General features: G+C 40.2%; 1 protein-coding gene across 2 annotated transcripts in view; it reads left to right on the top strand.

The window, feature by feature from the left end:
- GLI2 (GLI family zinc finger 2) overlaps window positions 1-25,693 on the top strand; it is a 324,723-nt gene that overhangs the window by 245,310 nt on the left and 53,720 nt on the right. For both annotated transcript variants that reach the window (XM_042445196.1, XM_042445197.1), the window contains 2 exons: window positions 17,587-17,786; window positions 21,282-21,473. In XM_042445196.1, the coding sequence (XP_042301130.1) occupies window positions 17,587-17,786; window positions 21,282-21,473 (392 nt within the window). The remainder of the gene's footprint in view (window positions 1-17,586; window positions 17,787-21,281; window positions 21,474-25,693) is intronic.

The following is a 25,693-nucleotide window of genomic DNA, read 5'->3' as shown; positions in this document are numbered from 1 at the left end:
CTTCTGTCAGGCAAGGCCCAATGGAGTTGGCCTGCCCATCTCTCCCTCTGGATGAAAGTGGATAGAGGGAAGGCCTTCTTCTGTCAGGCAAGGCCCAATGGAGTTGGCCTGCCCATCTCTCCCTCTGGATGAAGGTGGATAGAGGGAGGGCCTTCTTCTTTTCAGGCTAGGGCCGAAGGAGTTGGCCTGCCCATCTCTCCCTCTGGATGATGGTGGATAGAGGGGGGGGCTTCTTCTGTCAGGCAAGGCCCGATGGAGCAGGCCTGCCCATCTTTCCCTCTGGATGATGGTGGATGGAGGGAGGGCCTTCTTCTTTTCAGGCAAGGCCTGATGGAGTTGGCCTGCCCATCTCTCCCTCTGGATGATGGTGGATAGAGGGAGGGCCTTCTTCCGTCAGGCAAGGCCCGACCAAGCTGTTCTACTACTCCTTTTCTGTACATCCCACATATTTTAGTTTTCGCCCCTCTCCAAAATTGCCGAAGTAGAGAGGTCTAATAGAAATGCCCAATCATCCCATCCCTCTTTCTCCTACCACCTCCTTTTATCTTATTCCTTTATGCACCATCTCCCACCCCATCCTTCCTCAACACCACCACCACCTTAGGTCAGTGGATATCACCAGATGACCCACATAAGCTTCCTCTTGCCACCACTGCTGTCTTCTTTCTCTTGCTGCCACTGGAGCCACCCTCATCACCCAAGGTTTGAGCAATTCAGCAAGAGGATGGGTGGTGGGCCCTTCAAAGCCAGAGACATTATGAGGGCCTGTGAACTCTATATGAGACAGAAACAGTGATCAAAAGCAACATTGACCAAATGGAGAAGTAGGCCAAAATGAACAAAATGAATTTAAAGATAGATAAATGTGAAGTTATAGATTTAGAAATAATAAATAATAAATTGTGGAAAATCAGGATTGGTGTTGTTGCTTTTTTATTAATAAAAATATTTGAAGAAGTTGGATGTGGTAAGAGGCAGTGGAAGGCATGGTGAATGTGGAAGGCCAAATATGTATCAGAACCATCCTGAAGGAAGATGAATCACATTCAAATCTGGCCCATTCAATTTGAGTGAGTATCATTTGTATTTCAAGCATTCCTTCCATCCCAGATATTAGACTTGTTCCTCAGACATTATACCAATTTGTTCAGTGGTGAAGGAAATGCACTTTGCATGTGATCAGAGGCTCTATTCCTCCTTTCAGGTTCATATAATGTAGGAAAGAAAATATGTTCCATGGTCTGCCAAGTTCCAAAGTCCGCCAGTGATTTTTTTCCCCCTTATATACTCTGGTTTCCATCTTTCTTTCTTCCTGAGCAGGCTGCTGAAAAACCTGGCTGCCTTCTACATTTAGTAAAACTCTAATATATTTAGGGTGCAACTCAATACCTGCTTACCCAGGAGTAAGCTCCATTAAACTCAAGGAGTCTTACTGCCTAGCAGACATCTGTAGGATTCCAAGTTATTTTATTTTATTTTATATCAGTACACTTTATATAGAATCTAATTAAGATAGTTTTCAGTACCTGGCAAAAGGTTACAGTATTATGATTGCAGCCAGAAATCTCTTTTAAAAACAAGTCTAGTTTAAATTAGCAAAACAAATGTGTGTTTTCTTTTTTCGTTTTCTTCTTCCGTACTTTAGACTAAGCACACCCTCTTTAAAAAGAAAAAACTTGCTGAATGCTTTATGTAAAGAACATACTTTATAATAGCTATTTGGCTAACATAGTGGCTTACATCATGCTACATGCTGACAGTCTACCGTAAACATTATGCCGTGCAAAAATAAGCCTTCTGTCCACTGCTAAATGGTAAAAATCATATGGCATTCACCACAGAAATTTCAGATCGTAAAGAGAGCCCCAGATCAGGTCTGCTTTCCACTCGTCTTTGAAACTGACACACAGTCTTAAGTGCATGGATTCTGGAAGGTATACAGAGAAAGAGAGAGAGTCTGAGTTTGGAGGGTTCATCATAAGTAGGATGAGCCTAGCTCCCGCTATCCCGAGGATCAGATGCTCCTTCCCCTCTCTTTTCGCAGTGTGCCTGTGAGAAAAATCAGAAATAATTGCTTACTAATCTGGCTCTTCACTAATTAATGGATTGAATTTCCACATAAACATTGACATTGCCAAACCCACAAGTGCTCTTTGAGGATATTAAAATGCAGGCTAACACTGGCACTTCAAGAATATTTGAAGTAGGGTATATCACTGAATAAGCCACAGCTACCAGTTGCAACCAGGCCAGCCCCACCATTAGGCAGAGCAAGGAGGGTGCCTTGGGGAACAAAAAGTGTCATGAAAAGTCAGCATGATTTTTAGTTTTGCTCTCACTGATTGTGTCCTTAACTGCTAAGGAGGGGAAGAGCTGCTTATATACAATTTCTGCCTCATGTGCCAACCATGGGCATGGCTGGCTTCAGAATACCATGGTTGGCACACCTTGACTTGGCTGAGGGAAAGGCATCATTTTAGACTTGACTTGGCGATGCATCTAAGGTTGGCCCTATTACCTGACTATTTTGAATATATCTATACCTATAGGAATATAGATATTCCTCAGTTTAGGATTCTGGAATATAGAATAGTTCTTATTGTACAAATACACTTCAGGCAAAATAACTCAGGAATATTCAAGCCCAATAATCATCACAGAAAATTGTTCTAGCTCTGGGTTGTTGATTCGGGGGCATGAGCTTCAGGATGGTCCATGAATTTGGGGGTGGGGGTGGTAATTACCTTCAGTTATGTGATGAATTCTAAAATAAATACATAGACTTTTCTATATAAAAAGAGGTTAAATATATAAGCTTTTCGACCACCAAAATTACTTTTTTAAATTCCAGACTAGTTTATATGAGTAAAATCAATTTCGTATGCAGTGAAATAAACTGCATGCACATTTTTGTGTGCCTATGTGTACTTTTTCTAGGAAGGCAATCGCTAGCTTTCACCAGATACTGAAAGCTATCTGTCACTTCCAAAATGTTAAGAATCACTGCTCTAAATATACTGCAAAAAACATGGAAAAGAAAGCAGCAATGGGATTAAAGATTTAAAAAACTGTTTAAAAGGTAAACGTTTCCCTTTTGACAAGGTTGTCAAGTTGTGTCCGTCTGTAGGGGGTGATGCTCATCTCTGTTACTAAGTCGAGGGAGCCAGCGTTGTCAAAGATGACTCCATGGTCATGTGGCCAGTATGACTGCACAGAATGCAGTTAAATTCCCATTGAAGTACTACCTATTTATCTACTTGCACTTTTACTTGCTTTCCAACTGACAGGTTGGCAGAAGCTGGGACTAGTGATGAGAGCTCACTTTGTAACGCGGCACTTGGGTCTCAAACTGCTGACCTGCCAACCTTGTGATCACTAGAGTCGGCATCTGAATCACTAAGCCACTGCATCCCTCTATTACTGTCCTTCATTCACTATCTTTTTTTTTTTTGTGCCACTTGAGAAAGGAAAAGGATGTAGTACAGTACTGGAAAACATAGTACAGTCAGCCCTCTGTACCCATGGATTCTGCATCCATGGATTCCATCATCCACAGCTTTAAAATATTCCATAACAACAACAACAACAATTATTATAATAAATAAAAAGCAAGCCTTGATTTGGCCATTTTATATAAGGGACACCATTTTACTATGAGCCAGCATAGTGTAGTAGTTGGGCATGGTTGAGCGTTGGACTACAGTTATGGAGACCAGGGTTCAATTCCCACTTGGACAAGAAATCCATAGGGTGACCTTGGGCAGATCACATTCTCTCAGCCTCAAGGAAAGACTAGTCCCAGCTTCTGCCAACCTGTCAGTTGGAAAGCAAGTAAACCTCCTCTGAACAAATCTAGCCAAGAAAACCCCATGGTAAGATCACCTTATGGCCGCCATAAGTTGGAAACAACTTGAAGGCACACAACACACACAGACACACATTTTACAATGCCATTGTATTTAATGAGACTTTAGAATCCACAGCTTTTCCAGGTGTCCTGGAAACAAATACAAGGGCTCACTGTATTTAGAAAAATATGAATGTGGACAAGACATGTTGCATCTGCCCTTTCTTCACTACTTGATTTCTCTGTGTAGTTATTTCAGTTACACTTAACTAGAGCTTATTTACACTAAGGCTCTGGAACTAGAAGAATGTTCCAAGGCTGCACACAAAAAAGTGGGATTGGAGAAGGAGTTTGAATGAAACCAGGCTATTGGTATCCCAAAATTCCATAGTATCAAGCCCAGAATTCCATAGCATTGAGCCAGGGCAGTTAAAGTGATGTCAAACTGGATTATTTCTCCAGCATGGATGCAGATCACATATGCTTTCTACTTGATGACATAGTACAAATGGTCTACAGCTATTTCATTGATAGAAGCAAGTGTCTGGCTTTTCCAAGTACAGAAGAAAAAAAAATACAATTTGGAGGTTGCAGCATAAAGTCTCTGCTAAGTAGGCAGCAATTGAATTAAGCCAGAGTGGATGGTATTCTATTGTAGTGCCTTAACAAGGTCCATCTGCATGGGTTGGTATCTCCATCTAGAAACAATTTTATAACTTAATTTCCCTACCAAAACATCAGTGTTTACTCAGTAAGAAATCTGCTTTTTGTCAGCTTAAAACTGATTTCTTTATTACCACTCCACAAAAGGAATGACAGTCCAGAGCTGGCACGGAAGCAAGTCTGGATGAGCCTACAACAGTGTTGTAATGGAAACAGGGTGAGATTGGGGTCAAGCAGTGTAGGATTTGTGTACAGATATGTGTCTGCATAACAAAATGAAGTATGTGCTGAGAGAATGAGAAAGAGGGCCTGCTGAGACCACTGAGGCTTGGATAATAGTGAGTTCTGGCTATTTAAATGGCAGCTTGTCCTTGGAACACGAGGAAGTAGCTATTGATCCTTATATGAAGTGCTAAATCCTGACAGAACCACACACCTTAAACAGAGCATAGAAATAATTCATTTAAAAGTGAATTGTTACCCTGTATTCATTAAAATTTTCAACAAAAATTTTGAAAATTATAACCTTGGTGTTATAATAAAGTAACTGTGTTCTTAATAACTCTGTGTTATTTTTTTAAAGTAATTTTACATTAGTTCATTTCATCATTATGGTGGAAATAATAGTTCACTTTTAAAATAACAAAATAATTAATTAACAAATTAAATAATTAAAATAATTTAAAATATTAAGTTGAAATTAATTTGTTACTAATACACTCATAACATTTGATATATCAAATAAATTTACAGGCACCTCTCCGTATCCACGGATTATTTGTATCCACCAAGTCAAGCATCCACAACTTGAAAATATTAAAAAGAATATTAACTCCAAAAAGCAAACCCTGATTTTGCCATTTTCTATAAGTGACACCATTTTACTGTGCCTTTGTATTTAATGAGACTTGAACATCCACAGATTTTAGTACCCACAGTGCATCTTGGGACCAAACCTGAGCAGATATACCCACTGTATATACTTCCTGGATTATTTTAATGTTGTTTAATTGCTTTTTAAAAATGAAAAAAAAAAAGGTAAAGGGTTGTCAAGTTGTGTCCAACTATAGGTGGTGGTGTTCATTTCCATTACTAAACTGAAGAGCCAGCATTGTCAGACAACTCTGTGATCATGTGGCCAGCATGACTTCACAGAACACTGTTATCTTCCCACTGAAGTGGTACCTATTTATCTACAGCGCGCCCGCATTGTGCACTGTGTTTCCAGTGAGGCTCGAGCCTAGGCAGAATTCGCCTTACGCGGCGTGGTCTGGAACAGATCCCCCGCATAACGCAAGGGTCGACTGTACTTGCACTTTTACATGCCTTCAAACTCTAGGCTGGCAGAAGCTGGGACTAGTGACAGGCGCTCTCTTCATCATGCAGTGCTTGGGCCTCAAACTTCCAACCTTGCAATCATCACTTAGCATCTTAACCGCTGAGCCATATCCCTTTAAAAAACTTTTTACTATTGAATGCTAATATGTTTTAACCACTTGATTTCCAAGTGCTTGACAAGTTGATTTCAATGAGAATGTTACATGCATACTTTAAAAATTATGTTCCTTTGCAGGTGCATTCTTTCTTGCTCATTGTTTGTGGAAATCTTGGCATTTACAGAAGTATTTACAGTTACAGAATGTAGGGATACGATAATAGAGTTCAATTACTACAGTCCAGTTGTTGCCAGATACTGTCTTGGGTCCTTTCACATTACACAGTTATAGCACTATGGTTCCATTTTAACTGCCATGGCAATATTTTATGGAATCTTGGAATTTTCCATTTCACAAGGTAGCTTTAGAATTCTCAAAACGTTTTAGCTAGGATGTGCCCATAGTAATTGAAGTGGAATTGCAGGACCAAAACAGATGGGCCAAATAAAGTGCTTTGGTGGCGTGGTGTTTAAACAATGCATGCCCCCAAAGCAGCCAGAAGCTGCACCAAGGCCACATCAAGCCAGCAAGAGCTGGCCCTTTTAGTAGCAGATTTAATCCAGTCCTGCTGGCTGCCAGCTAGGGACCACAGCTTCAATACAGGCCATGTGGTTATTGTAGTCCTGGCCTGAGTCCGCTCCTTCTGGGCCATCTAATTCAGCCCATAGTGCTATCCATCTACAGTCTGAAAGGGCCCCTGGCAGGTGTAGAGATAGACAATGAGGGCAGTGCCCCCAATAAGAAGTCTGATACCCCTCCCCCATGAAATTTTCTTTCAGTCCTCAGATTTCTAGCATTGCAATAACTTAACTTCTTGGCCAGTTCCTTTTCCCATAACCTCACTCTGGATTCTATTTCTTAACAGTGTCATCAGCAGTCAAGTTTCTTAAGGGATTGGAGTCATCCAACATAATGCTAACTTCTAACTTCACCATAATTCTCTCCATGTTCAGCTTTAACTTATTCTTGTGTGCCTTCAAATCATTCTCCACATTGGCAGAGCTCCATTGTGCTAATGGAAGGGCATCTTAACCCACCTTAACCCCCCCCCCTTCACCAAGCCTGAAAATTGGGAACATACTGTACTAATCATTCTAAAGACTGGCAGAATATTGGGAATTGGATTTTATGAATGCAGATAGCTTTCATACTTTTGGGGGGCTGCTGGTGCTATTTTTGAAAACAAACAAGCAACTCCTACTTATAAGAATTCCTGAGTAGTCAGCTCTATCCTCATTGTTGCAGAGTGCTCTGTGCAAAAAAGGTAGAGTCTGCAAGACATAAAATGGAAAGATTATGTATGTAAGATAATTAGATTTCTTTTTAAAAAAAAGAATATTAGGATCTAAAGCAGAATGTTTACCTCCTTTGATGTAGCATGGAAACATATGCCTGTAAAACAGGCTGCGAGGCATGTTGAACAGGAACAAAAATCACCATTATTAAGTTTGAATCAAAGTTCTGTCCTTACCACATTAATTTAATTTGGTTTCAAAGGTTCCCATTGCAGCCTAATTCCTGTCTTTGATGTCTGACTTCTTCCCACTACCATCACTCCCACATTCAAAAAAGGGGGAATATGTAATTGAGGTTCACTTCCTTATCCAGACAATTTGACCACTGCTTGAGCATTGGACTACAACTCTGTAGATCAGGGTTCAGTTCCACACTCAGACATGGAAGCCTACTGGGTGATCTTGGGTGAGTTGCATACTCTCAGCCCCAGAAACCCCGTGATAGTCTTAGGGTCTCCAAGGCCACGGTAACAACAAACAACTTGAAAGCCTGTCAGTGATTTTGGAGTGCATTGGAGGACAGAGTTCCTACACTGAAAACAGTATTGGCTAGTGGTTTCCATGTCAGTGAGGCAGTGAATCTCTTCTAGGTTTTAGCCCAAACTTGTAAAGGTTCTTTTCCAAGGTGCTGAATCTTATCATCAAACTGAATTCAATATCTTGGATAAATCCTGTATTCATTTTGTTTGGAAAGCAGCATTTCTCTGCACATTACATAATATTTCTGGGCAGAAATACTATTTTCTGTACAGAGAAATAGTTTCTGCACAGCAAATGCTGTTTTCATTGCATGTGAATTTTACACAAAGTCTCAATGGCAAATAATCTGTGAAATTTTCTTACAGTAAGAAGAAATTTGCTAAAATTACTCATTACTCCCTTCAAGAAGAAAATTAGCAAATAATTAAACAGAGAAACAGCTGAAACCTGTTTTCCTAACTGCAGTCTGAAATGTTACAGTTCATTCTACCTCCTCAGGGTTCTTACTACCTCACTCTGCTTCATGTGGAACATAAAGCTTGAATTCATATTATGAACTGTTGAAGATTTAGAAAACATATCTAAAGGCCTGACCATGCCCATCAGAGCCCAACTAAAACCAGACAGCCTTGCAGTGTTTCGAAAGCTGTTTTTAGTCTTAGGATGAGACACATCACCCAGAACTCCATGTTGTTGGAACAGATCCTAAAACAAGTATGGACAACCTGTTACACCAGATATTTTGGACATCAGCTCCCAGAGGCCTTAGCAAGCATAGGTAATCATAAGGGATTATGGGAATTATATTCTAAAACATCTGGACAACAGCTTCAATGCATGCCCTCTATATTTTCTACATGCCCTCGAGGAAAAAGCCCCAATGCATGCAAGCAGGAATCAGTAGACAGAAGCACCAGATCTGTATTTTCTAAGGCAGTATTACCTCTTTTCAGGAATCATTGGTTGTCAGTCAGTTGTGTTTACTGAAACAAGGGCATCTGATGCCCTGGAAGTTGTTGTTTTGTCTTTTCTCTCCAATTAAGTTGGCAATTTAGACTGCTGTACCTCAGCATATTTGACATTCCCTTAAAACATCATACTTCTGATGCTATTTCATTGCACTGCATCAAAGGAACGACAAATGTTAAGAAAATTAAGCTTTCTTTAGCCTGTAAAGCTGAGAGTACTTCTTCAAACAATGGACATTCTTGATGCCCTACTGATTATATGTGTCAGGTGTCAGTTCCTAATATATCTTACTGCCAATGCACCATTCCTGCTTCCTGTCGCACACCAACTGCTGGGCTGACTTGCTTTCCTGTGACTGTGGAGGAATGTACATCAGACTCTTAAGTCAGCAGGGTGTTTTCCAACATTGACAGGTAGGTGAGAATGTGGCACCAGCAGGGAAAACTCTTAGCAGCTGGTGAAATAATCAGAGACCTTCTTCTAACGGCTGCAAATTATGCTCTGAAGCAACATGTGTCACTTTTCCTCTGAACTTTCTCCAGCTCCCCCTTCTCTCTCTCTCAACCCACTCACTTTGGCCCAATAAAACCACAGACCATCCATTGACCTAACTTGGCCATTCACTGAGGTTGGAAAAGATTCTCTTTTTCCTTTTCTTTCTTTCTTTTTTTGGAACTACCATTCCCAGAATCCACCAGACAACATAGCCACTCTCAGTCTATTGTGAAGATAGAGACTATCAAGGAAATGTTGCCTAAACACACAGCTTATTATTAAATATACAATGATGGAAATGTGCAACTAATTAATGGATAGCATCCATTACTGATTTTATACTAGCAGAAAGCACTTTAGTAAAATGCTTATTCTTAACTGCTCTTCTTTATGAAGACACCAGGGGAAGACTCACATTATTAGAGTAGAGATCAAGTAGCTCAGAGCTTATAACTAGTTATAAATAATCAGTTAATTGTGAAGTTGAAGGCTTTCATGACCGGTTTTTTTGTGCTTCTTTTTTGTCCTGTGTGATGGAGAAAAAGATCTGGCTGTATTCCTGAACCATCTGAACAACATCCACCCCAACATCCAATTCACTATGGAAAAAGAAAAGGAAGGAACACTGCCATTCTTGGATGTCCTAGTCATCCGCAAACTGAACCTACGTTTGGGTCACACAGTATACCGAAAATTCACACATACAGACCAATACCTCCAACCATCACCCTGGACAAAAAAGAAACATAATGGAGTGTGTACAACAATAAGGTGGACAGGAGGAAATATTGTTTTGTATCACAGTGCAGTAGGATGTAGAATTCAAGTTTTAAAAAAATTAAAAGTAACTTCAATTAGTTCTGGAAAGAATTAAAAGTTCCTTGTAAGAAATTGTAATGTCATCTCTTGTGGGCCTTGTAATGATAGGTGTATCTAATGACTGTCCAAGTTCTGAAATAGTTGGACAGTATGTGAATATGAGTGTAATGTATAAATATCAGAAAATATTTGGATAGAATAATAGAGAAATGCATTTTATAATAATGGAAGCTGATGTATTGAAAAACTAAACCAGTTTCTTGAAGAACACATCAGCATGAGGAAGAAACAATAGATGAGTTTATTACAATTTGTAAAATTTGAGAACCTTTAAATATAGAACATTAACAGATGCCTTTATTAAAATAAAAATTGCTTGGGCTGTAGTAATTAAAAAGCATGTGAGCAGTTTAAAAGGGGACAGGAATCCAATATTAAAAAAGGCAAGGCACATGAGCCAGATAGTAGAATCAGCAGGAGAATGGCACACATATCTTGAAAATAATAGAATTGTAATGGAGGCCTTTGGGAAATGTGGTTACATTATGGGGCAATTAATTTTGTAACAGAACTCACTTGGACAGAATGGGCCCTACCATTAGGCAGAATGAGATTGTCACCTCACACAGTAACAGATATATCAGGGAGAGAGCTACATGTCATGCATTCTGCTCTGCACCTCATAAACCCAGCTGCTGTTTTGTGTTGTGGTGGAGGATACTGTTTTACCGCTGGTGTCAAAGACAGGTTCAGCTTCCAGATCATCTGGTTTATGGGCATCAAATCGAATGGGTGCTCCCATCTTGCTATATATGTGAGCCAGCAAAGTATCTTGGGCTGGCCATCTTTTTCCTTACACAAAGATAAGCCCAAAGAATACTAAAGAAGGAGGAAAGGCATTCACCTGTGCTCACTCCTTGTTGTTGTTATGTGCCTCCCAACTTAAATGACACTACCATAGGATTTCCTTGGCAAGATTTATTCAGAGGAGATTTGCCATTGACTTCCTCTATGGTTGCTCCTTTGCTTTGTTCATACTATGGGGTACTTTGGTGAGCTCCAATATTCATTTTATTCAACTTTCTGTGGAGATATCCTTCCTGAGGTAGGTTAGTTATAATTTTGTTTGTTTGTTTTGTAAGGAGTTTATTACACGAGGATCATATGTGCCACCATCCTGTTAAAGTATTAAAGTGTCCACATTGTGTGAAAGCATGCAAATGCTCAAATGGTATTCACACACAGCCAACAATAATGTGATATGGGTGTATTACCAATGTGGTAAAGAGGGTAGAACACACATTTGGTTTTCAAACAGATGCGTGAATATCCCACTAATGGTTTGAAAATAGCAACTTTTGTGCATGCACGCATGAGTAGTAATTACTTCTGCATTTCCTGCCACATGCATAAAGGAACATAACAATATCAAAAAGAAATAATCCAGAGCATGAAATGCTGTGACTCTCTCGCCAGCCAGCCATGTCTGCCCAAAAAGCAGAACCCAATAAACCATGGAAAATCTGGCAAAAAGCTTAAAATCAATTATTATCCCATGAATAAACCACAATTAGCTTTCACATGATAGCAGTTGCACAAATAAAATGAATTCATGAATGAAGCGAAAATGAATTCACAATATTTTCTGGTGAATGCCCAAATGCTGCCTCATGTCTCTTTCTATTGGATTAATAGCAGATTGCACGCAACGTCATATGAAAACCAATCACGCTTAATTTGCACAATAAACACAGGATCTCTTTTAAACTTACAATTTTCCCCATGTGATAAACTCGTAAGAGAATGAGTTGGTTAATTGTCTTAGATTCCCCTCTTATATTACGTTTCCAAGTACGTGATCAGAATACTCTCATTTTTTTCTGCAAAGTTTGACTTTGCAGAACAACAATATTCAGGCATCTCTTATATTCAGTATCTGCATATGCACATATACATACACCAATATAGCAGGCATTTCACCTGAAATAATATTCCTATCAATTTTATGTTCTGTTTTTTGGCCAATGTGGTGAATGTCCGTTTTGTGGAACTGAAAGGACTCAGCTTCTCCTGTGTAAGCCTTGGATGAAAATGCAAAAGCAAGCACAAGATATTGTTAACAGTCTTTAGATGTTGGCCTCCTGGTTTGATCAGAATAGGCTCAAAAGGGCTGTAAACCAAGCAATACAAGATTTCAAGCCTGCATCAAAGGCATTCACAACCCTGTTGGGAAAAACTGAGTATTGATGAAAAAGGGAGCTTATTTTGTATGTAAGAGAATTTCTTGCTAGGCGTATGCATTAAGGCAGACTCCATGGGTTAGGGTAGTCTGGGGCTGCTTTCAATTTACATCCAGCTCCCTCCCCATCCCTGCATTCCCAGTGCAGTCACACACTTGAATTTAGCCTTCATCAGCATTAAAATGTCAGATGTTTTCTTAATGACATCACTTTCCTTTTTGGGGGAAAAAATCCTCCTTCATTTTTTCCAGATGGGGCCAGAGATTATTTGTAACAGTCCCAAGACAAATCAAAAACATACACTTTGCTTTCTTTCTTTCTTTCTTTCTTTCTTTCTTTCTTTCTTCCATTCACCCATCCACCACTCCTTTACACAAATATGAATGAATCTGATAGATTTTGCACAGTCACTTGATGACCTTAAAACTGCCCTGAAACAGGAAGGTGGGTTTTTTATCAAGCATCATGTTCAGATTATTGGCAGTGGGTGGGTGCGTGATGTCATTTTTGAAATCATGGGGATACTAACAAGCTTCATGCGATGCTGTGACACATACAAGCCCTGTGCTATTAAACAGGGCAGCTCTGAATGCTGATTCTATTTCTGATATAATCTTAGTAACAAAAATGACCTTGTGCAGGTGAGCCTGGAAGGCATTATGAAATTGTAGGCCTGTTTTCCATAAATGTTAATTTTTAAAAAATGCTATCCCCCCTCCCATTACACTTGGTATAGGGAGGGAAACTGAATAGTTCTTAAGATGTTTCTGGATTGCAACTCTCAGTATCCCTTACTATTGGCTGAGCATGCTAGGGGCTGATGAGCATTCTAGTCCAGTGGCATTTGGAGAGCCACACACCCTCCATTTAGGGTTGCCATAATTCTCTACTATAAACCGGGACAAAATGTAGGACAAAATGTAGACCAAAATACATGATGATTGTGGGATAAAATTTAGCCCAAAATGCAGAACATTTAAGGTCCTCCATTTTCTTAAATGTCCTACATTTTGGGCTAAATTTTATCCTACAGTTGTCCTGTATTTTGATCTAAATTTTGTCCTACATTTTATCCCAGTTTATAGTAGAGAATTATGGCAACCCTACCTCCACTTCATACCAAACACTGAAAGAACAGTTGATCAGACTGCTGGGTCTGACTTTAGTAATCCTGCCTCCCTCTCCTATACCCTATCAGTTGACATTCAGTAACTTACAGCCTCCAGAAACAGGGATACCATACACATATCATTGCTAAATGCCATTCATAGACTTCCGCCTCCATTAATTTGTCTGTGTGTGAGAGAGAGAGAGAGACTGACTGAGAGAGATTAAAATGCAAGATTAGCTATGTTGATCCTAAAACAAAATCCAAAATAAACACTAGGGTAATATTTTAATTAGGCCAATACAGAGGTGCACAATACATCGTGTAAGCTTTCAGAGCTCACACACTTCTCCAACAGGCAAAGATGGTTAAAAAATAATGTAGAGGATGTTAAAACAGCAGATATGTCCTTGTTTATGTTATGTGTTTAAGCGTGGCAAATTGGATATGGGAAAGGGCCACTTTAACTCCAAGGCCTTACCAAGCCTTGGAACAAAACATGGTACACTGCTCCCTCGGGTTACGAAATTAATTCGTTCCGCGGCCGCTTTCGTAACCCGAAAAGCCTTCGTAAGCCGAATTGCCATAGGCGCTAATGGGGAAAAGCCGCGTTTCGTGCGAAAAAGCGCCGAAAAGCACCAAAAAAAATTTTCGTAACCCGAAAAACATTTGTAACCCGGAACAATTATTTCCAATGGGATTTTTTCGTATCCCGGAAATTTCGTAACCTGGGTATTTCGTATCCCGAGGTACCACTGTACTGTAAAGCTTCATTAAGCAGGACAAAGGTACTTGTCCTTCCTCTCCTTCCAAACCCCAACCTTCAGCCTCAGCCATCCACTCCTGACACAGCTATACTTGTTGGTAGAGAGTGAGAGGAGGGATGCAGAGAAGTGCCCAGCTCTGTTCTTGTCACTGGATTCTCTTCCACAGCCTATCTCATCCCTACTCTCCTCTAGTGAGGCAATGGCCTCATTGGGAGGAGATGGCTGTAGTTGAAAGTTGGGATTTAGAAAGGTAAGGGAGGACAGGTACCTTTATTATGCTTGACAGAGTTTCACAGTACCTCCCCTTATTTGAAGATCTGTTCAGAATTAAACGTACAGGTATCCCATCCTGTTTCTGGCAACTCTAGCTTAAAGTGACTTTGAGTGAGGTTCAGTGCAGATGAAAGGTTAGTCCCCAATGGCTGTGAGGTGAGTGAGAATAAAGGCAGAAAAAGAAAGACCATTTTTAAAATTTCACCACTTCCAGAAACCAATGGCAAATGTCTGAGCTATAGGCCACAGCCATATCTCATGCACAGTATTCCAGGTGTTGACCAAGACTTTTTGCTGTCTAAGGCAAATGACAAGATCAAAGATGCACAAACAAACATAACATACTGCACACATGCATTCCTTTCTATTCCAGATGTTCTGGCACTTGAGATTTTCCATTGCATGTGATGGCAGGCGTCACCAACAGTTGTTTTGTTTTGTTTTGTTTTTGCTGCCTGAGGTGAACCACCTAAGAGAATTCCATAAGTTAATTGTGCATTGAGTGAAGAAATACTTTCTAGAAGAAATATGGAAACATCCCAGTGATAGAATCATGCATTCTCAGGCTAGCCTTGGAGGATATCTAATTGAGTGCCTCAGCCTGTGCTTTTGATATACTGTCTAAAGCACAGAGCTTCAGCAGTGAGCATAGAAGATATCAAGTGACACTCTGTAATCAGTCTAATTATTAGTTTACTCAACAAAAGGTCTAATTGATGAATTAGTAACCAGCAGTGGTAACTGATGATGGCTGAATCTAAGTCATTGGGTCTCAAGTTAAAAGAATATATACATTGTTCAGTGATTGTATAAGTTTTCATCCATTGCTGTTAATAGGCTATGAATATAAAAGATAATATTTATTGCTAAATTCATAATTATGATATGCTGGAATATAAATGTATCTAACTGGATGTAAGGTAATTTTAGAAACATTTTATTACTTTATGCTGTCTGTATGCCATAATAAATTCATTTACAAATTCAGAATTAGTATAGTACCCTTTATTAGGGTGAAAGGGGGACAAAATGTTTGTTGGAGATCTTCAGATCTTTTCACCAAGCAAGATATTATTATTATTATTATTATTATTATTATTATTATTATTATTATTAGATGTGGTTTTTGGAGAAGTGATAGGTAGGGAGGGGCAGGGGATAAAATTATGACTTGATGTCAAAATCACGATATTTCCAAGATGTCCTAAGATGGCACAAGGGAAGTGAGGCTTGTATACATTCAGACAGGGCTCTGTGATGGTTTTTGGTTTCACCTGGAATAGTCCCTAAAGATGCTCAGAGCAAGAAAGGCAAAGAGTAAGATGTTTCATTTTCAGAAATAAATAAAATATAGCTGTAAGCTCAGATGTAAAATATGTGATATGAATTTCATTTAGTAATTTGTAAGTTATCTTCTGCTTTTTTCCAACATAGTTTTTGCAAAGTGTATATATTTAGATAATAGTATCATGGTTTTTTTCCCCTTCACTCTGAAGCCTCAGTCCAATTATTAGTCTCAGCCAGAGTAGATTCATTGGGTCAATGAAATTTCTATAAATATTGACTTAATAAGTTTCCATTGATTTAGTAGGTCTGCTCTGATTAGGACTAATGATTGGATGTAGACCTACAATCCTACACACACACACACACACACACTATCTGTACCTGGCCACGCGTGGCTGTGGCTCAGTCTAGTGAAATGGAAAAGAAAGAAAAGAGAAAGTGCACGTTTCTGAAATACTTAATTTCACAATGCTTGTGGGTATACAATATTTTTTGTTGTTTCATTGTCTGTGTAGATATAGAGATTTCTGGTTTGCCGACTCTAGAACACGCAACATATAATTGTCCATGTGAGAAGCAATCCGTGTCTAGATCTAAACCGCAAAATTCTAAAGATTGGCCCTGAGCTTTGTTGATGGTGATTGCAAACGCTAATCAAACTGGGAATTGCAATCTCTTAAATTGAAATGGCATATCCGTTGGAATCATAGGAATGTCAGGAATGAGGACATCTTCACCTCTGAAAGGTCCTGTCAAGAGTGTTGCTTCAATAATGTTGCTCATTAATTTTTTTACTGCAAGTCACGTGCTGTTGCAAAGCTTTGGCTGGTTGATTTTGCACAACATGATAACTGGAAAGTCAATTTTCAATTGCAGTACATGCGATGGCATCCCTGGCAGACAGAGTGAATTCAAAAATTCTGTTGGATAATTATCAATTTGAATACATGCATGTTTTTATATACCTACTATGTTTTTATATACCTACTATAGAGTGTGTTGCTGTTACGTCCAACAGATGGCATTTTTTTTAAAAACATATTTTTACCTGTTACAGGTGTGACGTCTATATAATTGTAGGTATATTAAAATGTAGTAGGTATATAAAAACATGTGTGTATTCAAATGCAATGTTGTGTCAAAATTTTAAAGCAATCAGTGAGGAACTTTCAGAGATTTAAGATTTTGAACAAACAAACATTTACACTTATGTTTATATATGCCACGTCAATTCAGAGGTGTATCCCATTTCAATTCAGCAGGATATACTCTGAATTGACATGTGTTGGGCTGCATTTTTAACTGATTAACTTAATCAGTCACTTAAAAGGTAGCTGATTAATCAACCGGGAGCCGCCTCTTTTTTCTGCATAGCCGCGCCGCAGCAACCAAATTGTGTGCCGTAGCTACATGGAAAGGAAAGGAGCACTGAAAAGCATCTCCTTTTAGTGCCGCCGCAAACTGCCTGCGGAGGCGTGAGCACATCGCTGCCGCACACGCCCATCTAGATGGCACGCAGCAGTAACGTCACAGCTGTGCGCGCTGCGTATATGCAGCCGCACAGCGATGACATCCTGGTGACATCCCAGGGTTGTGGGGCTTCTGGAAACGGCGCCCCGAGGCAACGCTAGCACATCGCCAAGATGTGCTAAAGGGCCCATCTGTCAAGGGCCTAAGATATATTTAATTAATTGACAATCCTAGAACGCAACATTTTTTCATGTTAGAATCTATTCCAATAGCCAAAAAAAAAAAAAAAAAAAGCACTGCAGGATCTATGGGTTTCATTGTAATTAAAACTGTGTTTTTGTGTTTTGCAGCATATCACCAAACAACTAATTAATCTTTGGGCATAAAAGGAGCCTGGCTAAAACTTCATGTTGATGGAGAATATTTCTCTTTTGCAGTCCTACTCTGAGTGGCAGTCCTGTTATCTCCGACATCTCCCTCATCCGTCTTTCCCCACATCCTGCTGGACCCGCAGAGTCACCTTTCAGCCACCCACACCCATACATGAACCCACATATGGAACACTACCTCCGATCCATGCACAGCAGCCCTACGCTCTCTATGATCTCAGCTGCCAGAGGTCTCAGCCCAGCTGATGGTAAGTGGGGTACACCTAAGCATTCTACTTAAACTTTGTAGGTATGCACAACAACAGCTCTAATAAAAACACTTTCCCACATATAAATGCAATTCCTGTTAGAATATAACATGCTCCTCAGTTATAGTTTTATCAGTAGCATTTTGCAAGGAAGAGTTTTCATACTTGGCTTGTTTCTTTCTCATGAAGAACTATCTTACCAAACAGTTCAGCCTGATTGAGTTCCAATCCTGGTGTTTGTTGTCCACAGGTGAATAACCCAACAGTTCCCACAAATATATTTACACCTTTAAGTGTATACAAACTAAGCTGTTCATCAGAGTTATAGCTGTAACACTTCTGTGTTCACTCTTCATTTCAAAGCTATTTCAGAAGCATTGAGAAGAATGTAATAAGATCCATGCTGGATCAGACTCAATTCCTATTTAGTGCAGAATCCTATTCACACAGAAGCCAACAAATTGCCTGTAGGACAGGGTGGAATAATGTGGCCCTTCAGATACTCCTGAACTGCATCTCCCATCAGTCCTAGTTAGCAGATCCAATGGTGAGGAATGCTGGGCAATCTTCAGAAGCCCTCAGACTTCCCAACCCTGCTCTATGACAGTCACACAAGGGCATAAGTGCACTAGCACATCCCTCCCCTGTTCCCAACAGTATTTAATGAGAGGCATACTTCCTCTGATTCTGTAGACAATGTATAGATAGAATGACTAGCAGCCACTGATAGCATTTCTATGCCCCAGCTGTTACATAAACTGGATATGGTGAAAAAATCATTTCTGCTCTTTATAGAATACATTGCAGTACGTTGGTTTTTAAACACATCAACAAATTAGATGCTCTGTAACAGGGCACAAGACAAGGGTGCCCCCTATTGCCCTTAACTCTTCCTATCTCAAATTGAATCATTAGAAGAAATTATTAGAAATATCACAACTATTGAAGGAGTATCAATTAATCATAAGAGATGCATTATTCATTTATATGTTTCTAAAAGAAAAAGAAGTCTGTTTGTGACCTTCAAATATTACAAGATGCTTCAGTAGAGTTATAGTTAATGTGAGAATTTTTTTCCAAATCAAAGGTAGTTAATATAAATGCTACACTACAGACACAAATTCAGATTAAAAATCTGTTTGGCATGAACATTAGTTTCTTCAGTTTCAAATATTTGGGTGTGCATATGAGCAAAGATGTCAGACAAAATTTTAAATAAAACTAAACTCTTGAGGCGGGGACCTGAATCTAATGCTCTTGGGCAGAATAGTTACAAGGAAGGCTGATGTGTTACCAAAATTAACCCTAGAGAGGCCAGCATGGCACCATTCTTGTTGTCCTTCTGTCAGCAAGTCAAAACATCGTTGTGCCACTTTGTTTCCTTATTTATTAATTTCATTTGCAAGACTTGTGGTAAAATTGGAAGTAACTTACTGAACTAGACTTTTTTGTAATAATAATAATAATAATAATTTTTATTTCTACCCCGCCTTTCCAAATGCATGATCAAGGCGGCTTACAAGACAAGTATGGTGAAGAAAGATCTGGGGTCTTGCTGTAAAGACCTGCATAGAGAAAAAGAAGACGCATTCATTGAAACATGATTATCATTTATTGAATATGTAAATAAGGAGAAAGGATGTTACAGAATTGTTTACTGGATGCTGCATCTGAACTCTTGAAATGGGTGATATTTTTGAACTTTAGTGGGAGCCCTAGTGGCGCAGTAGTTAAATGCCAGTACTGCAACCACTCACACACAAACCACAAGGTTGTGAGTTCAATACCGGCCAAGGGCTCAGGGTGCACTCAGCCTGGTATCCTTCTGAGGTCGCTAAAATGAGTACTGATAAGCAGTATAGAAATGTTATTGCTATTGCTATTTACTAAAAACAAAGCTAAATAGAATACATGAAATTAGAGAGTGAATATATTTCTACTAATTTCAGTTTCTTTTCTCTATTTCAAATTATCCTGGGAGTGGAACATTTCAAAATGTCTGTATGCATTTTTGTTAACAAAAATAAAAAATTAAGTAGCAGCATGTTTCTACCACTTCCTTGTTTATAACAAGGTGGAAGGGAGAGAGAGAGAGAAATAAAATGTGGTAGCACCTTTAAGATTGGCTTTTATTTTAGCATGAGCCTTCATGAGTATAAACCCACATTTCCAGATGTAATAGTGGGCTTATATGCATAAAAGGTCATGATAAAATAAAAACGAGTTACCCTAAAATTGTTGCAACATTTTTTCTCCCCTTCCTTTCCTCCTTTTTATGCTGCAAGAGACTAACACAGCCACTTTTTATTTAAAAATCATTTATAACAAACTCCTTATTGATTTACATGTGGATGCTCAGATGATAGAGGTATGTCCAAAATAAAAGAGTCTATATAGTAACTCTTCTACAGAACTTGGAGTGTGGCTTCTAGAATCCCTCAATTAGCAGGCATGTTATCTGGGGATTCTGGGAGTTGTAGTATCAAAAAGTAATTTGCTCTGCTTTGCTTAACCTATAACTGGGGTGAAGTTTAAAAAAAAAAAGCTCTGTGGAATGACAACTGAATAGTAGGCATGATCCTTCAGTCAGGGAGACTTAATGCATCTTGTAAAACTTGGTCTTTCTGTTGCTGCTGATTTGGTTTTTGTGATCCCAGAGGCCTCTCCCTATAACAAGTGTTAAGATTCCAAGACTCTACTCTAAGCAAACTACAGATGTGTTTTATTGCTCTTATACTCTTTCTCCCTCCTGCTACTCCTGAGTCTCCTTCCTGCCTATGAAAGATTTTTTTATTATTACTTGGCTTTAGAAAGGGGTCTTTGTGCTTGCTTTCATCTTTCTTTCTTTCTTTCTTTCTTTCTTTCTTTTGCTTTTTTTTAAAGCCACAGTAAATAAGTTAATGGAGCTTGGGCAGAGAGGCAGGTTTGAAAATTCACAAATGGGCAAAAGTGAGGGTAATTGGTTCTGGCAAGCCAAATGGTTTTCTCCTGCCAAGCACTAAAACACACACATACTCTCTCTACATATTAGACCTCTGCTTTAATTTTCTCATGCTGCTGGTTTTCGTTAACTGGCTTGTGTTTGTATTTTTCTTTTGTAATAGGCTGGGATGTTAATTCTGACAGCGTTATTGCACCCAGATCCCTTGCCACCTCCTGTCCCTTCCCCCTTGTCCTTTCTCTCCCTCTCCCCCCCCCTTCTCTCTCTTTCTGGTGAACTCTGTTCGTACAGAGGGATTATTAGAAAGGGGGTGGAAATGAGAGATTGTTTATAAAATTGCGGAAATGGAGGAATGTGGAGGGCCCCAGCCTGGTGTCTTTTGTCCACAGAGAGCACACGTCCCAAGCACACGTCAGAGTTGTAACTTAGAAGATTTTGGCAGGGAGAAGGGGGAGATTCTCTCATCACTGTAGAAGTTTTAGTCTCTGGAAATATTTTACCCTTGTTGTTTCTTCTCCCCTTCCTCTGCCCCCTTTTACCCTTTGCCTATGCAGTAGCTCATGAGCATCTGAAAGAGAGAGGTCTCTTTGGCCTGCCCCCTCCTCCTCCAGGAGCCAACCCTACGGATTACTATCACCAGATGACACTCATGACCAGCCATCCAAACCCTTATGGGGACCTCCTCATGCAGACTGGGGGAGCAGCCAGTGCACCGCACCTTCATGATTACCTCAGCCCTGTCGATGGTGAGTAAGGAAGCAGCAGAACTTCCTAGCTGGGTGTACAATCAGCGAACAATCTAAGAAGGGTGGCTGTTTCTTGAGTGGTTGACAGGCATTGCGTTCAAGATGTCTCTGGTGAACACACTATTGTCTGCCATTCGCAATATATTTCATGATACTTTTCTGATTACAGTAATGGGAGGGTGGTAACTTTTCCTAAGAGTCATACAGGGTACCAAATTATTAAAACAGACTCAATGAATTCTTGAGTGCAAGAGTTGGTCCCCTTTTGTGACAAGATTGAAATCGTGAAACCAGAGAGCCAGTGGGCCAAACCTTATCCTGCTCCGAATTTTGAGAATTCTCTTTTAAAAAAACAACAACAGTCCTACAAATTATAATGGAAATTCACAAGTACTATGGGTTAAGAAACAATTTTTATTAGATTCATCAAGTATGGAGAGGCTGTAAGTTGAAAGGATTTTGTGGTGCTAATGAAGGAAGGCACAATCACTTTAGGATAAGAAAACAGATGCAGAACTACAACCACTGAAGATGTGGGAGGGACATAGGAAGAATAATTGCTAGCTATCATTTATCTTGCTCTGCCTATTTAGGCTGGATGCTTTGAAGCATCAGTGGCCCTTCAAAAAGAGTTAAGAGAATGAAGAATGAATTCAAAGAGTGAACACTTTTTTGTGATATTTCTTCTAGCCCCTCAGGTCAATGGTGTTGGGCTGTTGTTTTTTAAAGCACAATCCTAACTGAAGCAATCCTAATGTGAGTCTCATTGATTTTAGTGGGAGGGCTAAGCACAAGCTTAACTATTCCACTGAAATAAATGAGACTGGACGCGCTTCACTTTGGCAGTGTTGTGCACCGTGTCTTTCTATCAACAGAAGCAGCTCAGGTGGCCGCAAGTAGGAGATGAGAGAACAGAAAAGGAAGAATTGTCTGGGGCTGAAATACAACAGAAACTTGAGCAGCTTACATCCTGAGGTGCTAACTGATGACCTTATTTGGGCTTAGGAAGAGTTTACCAAGAATCAGCCAGTCAGACTGCAGGGGAAGTGAATGGCAGGAGGGTGGGAGAGAAATACCAAGTAGTCTTTAGACTTATGTGTCAAGTCTTTTGCCTTGCTACTGCAATGTGATAATTTTCAGAGATCCCTATAGCAAATGTTTTGGTGGAGTGATAGGTTCCCTGCTGATTTACTAGCTCATGGGAACAAATTTTATAGCCACAAATGTATGACCAAATTAGTATGTGGTGAGAGAAAGCAAAGAACCTAATTGCACCTTAGGAACTAGATCTATGAAGTGTATGGTAAAGATGGTGAGTACATTTGCATTGTATATGGGGTTCCATAAAAGAGAATTTTTTGGTATGTTACATGGCTGCACAAGCAACCATATGTTTTTATCCTCTAGTTTCCCCCTTATTTGTGTGTCCATCACTGCCTACTTCTTGCCTTGTTCTGTTCATGCCATGATAAACTAGCCAGAATCATGTGACATGTTACTCTCCTCCACAGAGGAAAACTTCCAGTTCCACACAGCTGCATTTATGTTACTGTCACGCAGGAGGACAGAACTTCGGCCGATGCCAAATAATGAGATCAGTGTTTAAATTTGGTCCTCTGAAGAAGCGCTGCTGGATCCTTTCAGAGACTATTAATGGCTCCAAAACTGCTAACACTATGTGACTAATGCTTAGCTTTTCCATTAGATATCCTTTCCCTTCCTAAATTCCTGAGTTATTCTGATTTGTAACTTCTTATTAGCTCCCCTTGTTTTGTGCTTGAAATGGTGGGTTACATTAGAACTCCTAGAATTCTGCCTTTGCCCCCCAGCATGGCCAATGGCTTCTGGGAGTTGAAAGCAAAAGTAGTACTTTTTCCAAGCTCTGGTTGTAGTTAAGCGTTTCCCTCACATGATGTGGCAGACCAGGACCCTTACAACAAGGCAGTGATGCTGGGAGAGGCTGTTCCCTGTCCCTGGACAAAAAGAGGCTAGAACTGTTCCCAGCAAGTGGACACCTTCTGGTTTAGTTGGTTTCATTGCTTGAGTTCAAGATCCTTAGATGTAGATGTGGATGAGGTGGTTTCCTCAGGAACCAAATGCTGAAAAGTGGCAACAAAGTATTGAGGGAGACAGCTGAGCAATGTGTAGTCCATTCTTAGCTCTTACCCCCTTCAGGTGTAGTATAAAATATTTTTATTATAAATTTCAAAATATAATAAAATATACATAAACTAAAAGGGGGGGATAAAATACAAAAAGGAAAGAAAAAAGAAGTGAAAAAAGAGAACAAAAAGAACGAAACCCAAAGGTAACTTCCAATCTTCCTTATGGAAGTCATAAGTACATACAGTTATTCAGAGCTGTCTCACTACCAATATCGCTCTTCTTCCAATAGTCTATTCTCATTAATAATCAACACAAAAAAGCACAGGTTCCTTTCATTTTTGTTCCTCCTCTTTCCAACCAAAATTTTTAGAAAACTGTCATTCATCCACAACTTTTCTCTAATAATATCAAACACAATATTCACTATATTTATCAATTATTATTATTATCCCACCTATCCCTATGGATAAAGGCAGGTTACAAGGAAATAAAAATGCATAACAACTCCCAACGTCCATTCTTCCTTCTTGATTAATATTGAATTCTTCCCTCTCATAGGAATCTTCCATCCTCTTCCACATCTCTTTTTAAAATAGGATAGCATGTGCATGGAATTGTTACTGACTAGAATTGGTGGGAGCTGAAGGTTGGCAAAAACATCTGGAAGGCCAGAGTTGCCTACTCCTTCTGTGGAAAAAATGCAGGCTCTTCCCAGCCTCTTGAAGAGGCTGAACAACTCTCCATTAGGTAAACAAACCACTACTAGAACTACCTCTGTCTTGTCCCAATTTAGAAGATTATCACACTGCGTTCTGAGAACGTTCTCATCACGTGATGAGAACGGAACGCATTTGAGAATATCGCACGTATGTGTTCCAATCGGGTTCTCAGAACGCTTAAATGTGTTCCAAATGTGTTCCAGGAGGGAACGGATTTGAATGTGTTCTGAATGTGTTCCCAGAGAGCTGAAACGTGATGAAAACGTTCCAAGAGAAGTGTGTGCGGTATTCTTATCCGTTCTCAAATCCGTTCCCTCATTCCTCCGTCTCCTGATTGGCTGAAAGAATGACAGGCAGGGAGGGAGGGAGGCAGGCGAGCGACTGCAGTGAGGGAAGGTGTGTGTGTGTGAGGGGGGAAAGAAGGAGGGAGGGAAGGGAGGAAAAAGGGAGGAAAGGTGGGACAAGGAAGAGAAGAGGAAAGCAGGGAAAGAGAGGGAAAGAAGAGACCAGAGCAGAGAGCAAGAGGGAGAGGGTCTGGCTGCTTCTCCGGGGGTCTCTAGTGTCATGTCCAGTGGGGCTCCTGTGCTGTCACAATGCAGGAGGCAGGGATGCCCAGGACCTTCTCCTCCTTCCCTCCAGGAGGGAACCCACAAAAGCTCCTCTGTTTGGAGCACCACAGAAAAGCAAGCAAACAACTCCCAGAATTCCATAGCAAAGAGCCAGACAAGAGTTATAGCGGGGAGGGAAGCTCACAACCTGAAGGCACACATTACATGCACACACACATGAGCAAAAGGGTGTCAAGCTGCCAAAAAGGGGAAATGGGATGACAGCAGAGGACTCTTCTTTTCTAACCGGTTTAAAGAGCTACAATGGCAGCCGGGGCTCTGCCCTTGGTCCAGTCCCCTCCCTTTCCCTCCGCTTGAAGGGACCTCCGTGGAGCTCCCTTAAAGCCCAGGCTGCCAAGGAGGGGACTCTGCCCTTGGCCCATCAAGTTACATAGGTTTTATCCTATTTTCTTCAAACATATGCCAGCATATGAAGCCCCAGCGTTTTATAGGGGCTTGCCTTCTTTCCCTCCCAAGAGAATCTTCGGAGGGAAGACTTCTCAGTGAGGCTGAGAAGCACTCTCCCGGCCAGAGTTCCTAGGCTTACTGAAATCCCCCACCTCCCTTCCCCATAGAAATCAATCCAAAAACTGAGTTTAAAAGGAGCAGAGGAGAGCCCTTTGGGTCTGCATCTGGGAGAGATTTTAAACTCCGTTTTTGGATTCTTTCCTATGGGGAAAGAGGGGAGAGAGAGAGATGGCAGGACAACCCCATAGCCAAGCATCCTCTGCTCCCCCCAGATGAAGACCCATAGGGCTCAGTGCTCTTTAAGCTCCGTTTTTGGATT

The sequence above is a fragment of the Sceloporus undulatus genome, chromosome 1, assembly GCF_019175285.1.
Source record: "Sceloporus undulatus isolate JIND9_A2432 ecotype Alabama chromosome 1, SceUnd_v1.1, whole genome shotgun sequence".
NCBI lineage: Eukaryota > Metazoa > Chordata > Lepidosauria > Squamata > Phrynosomatidae > Sceloporus > Sceloporus undulatus.
The sequence above is the reverse complement of the archived record's forward strand: the minus strand, read 5'-3'. Positions and strand labels throughout refer to the sequence as shown.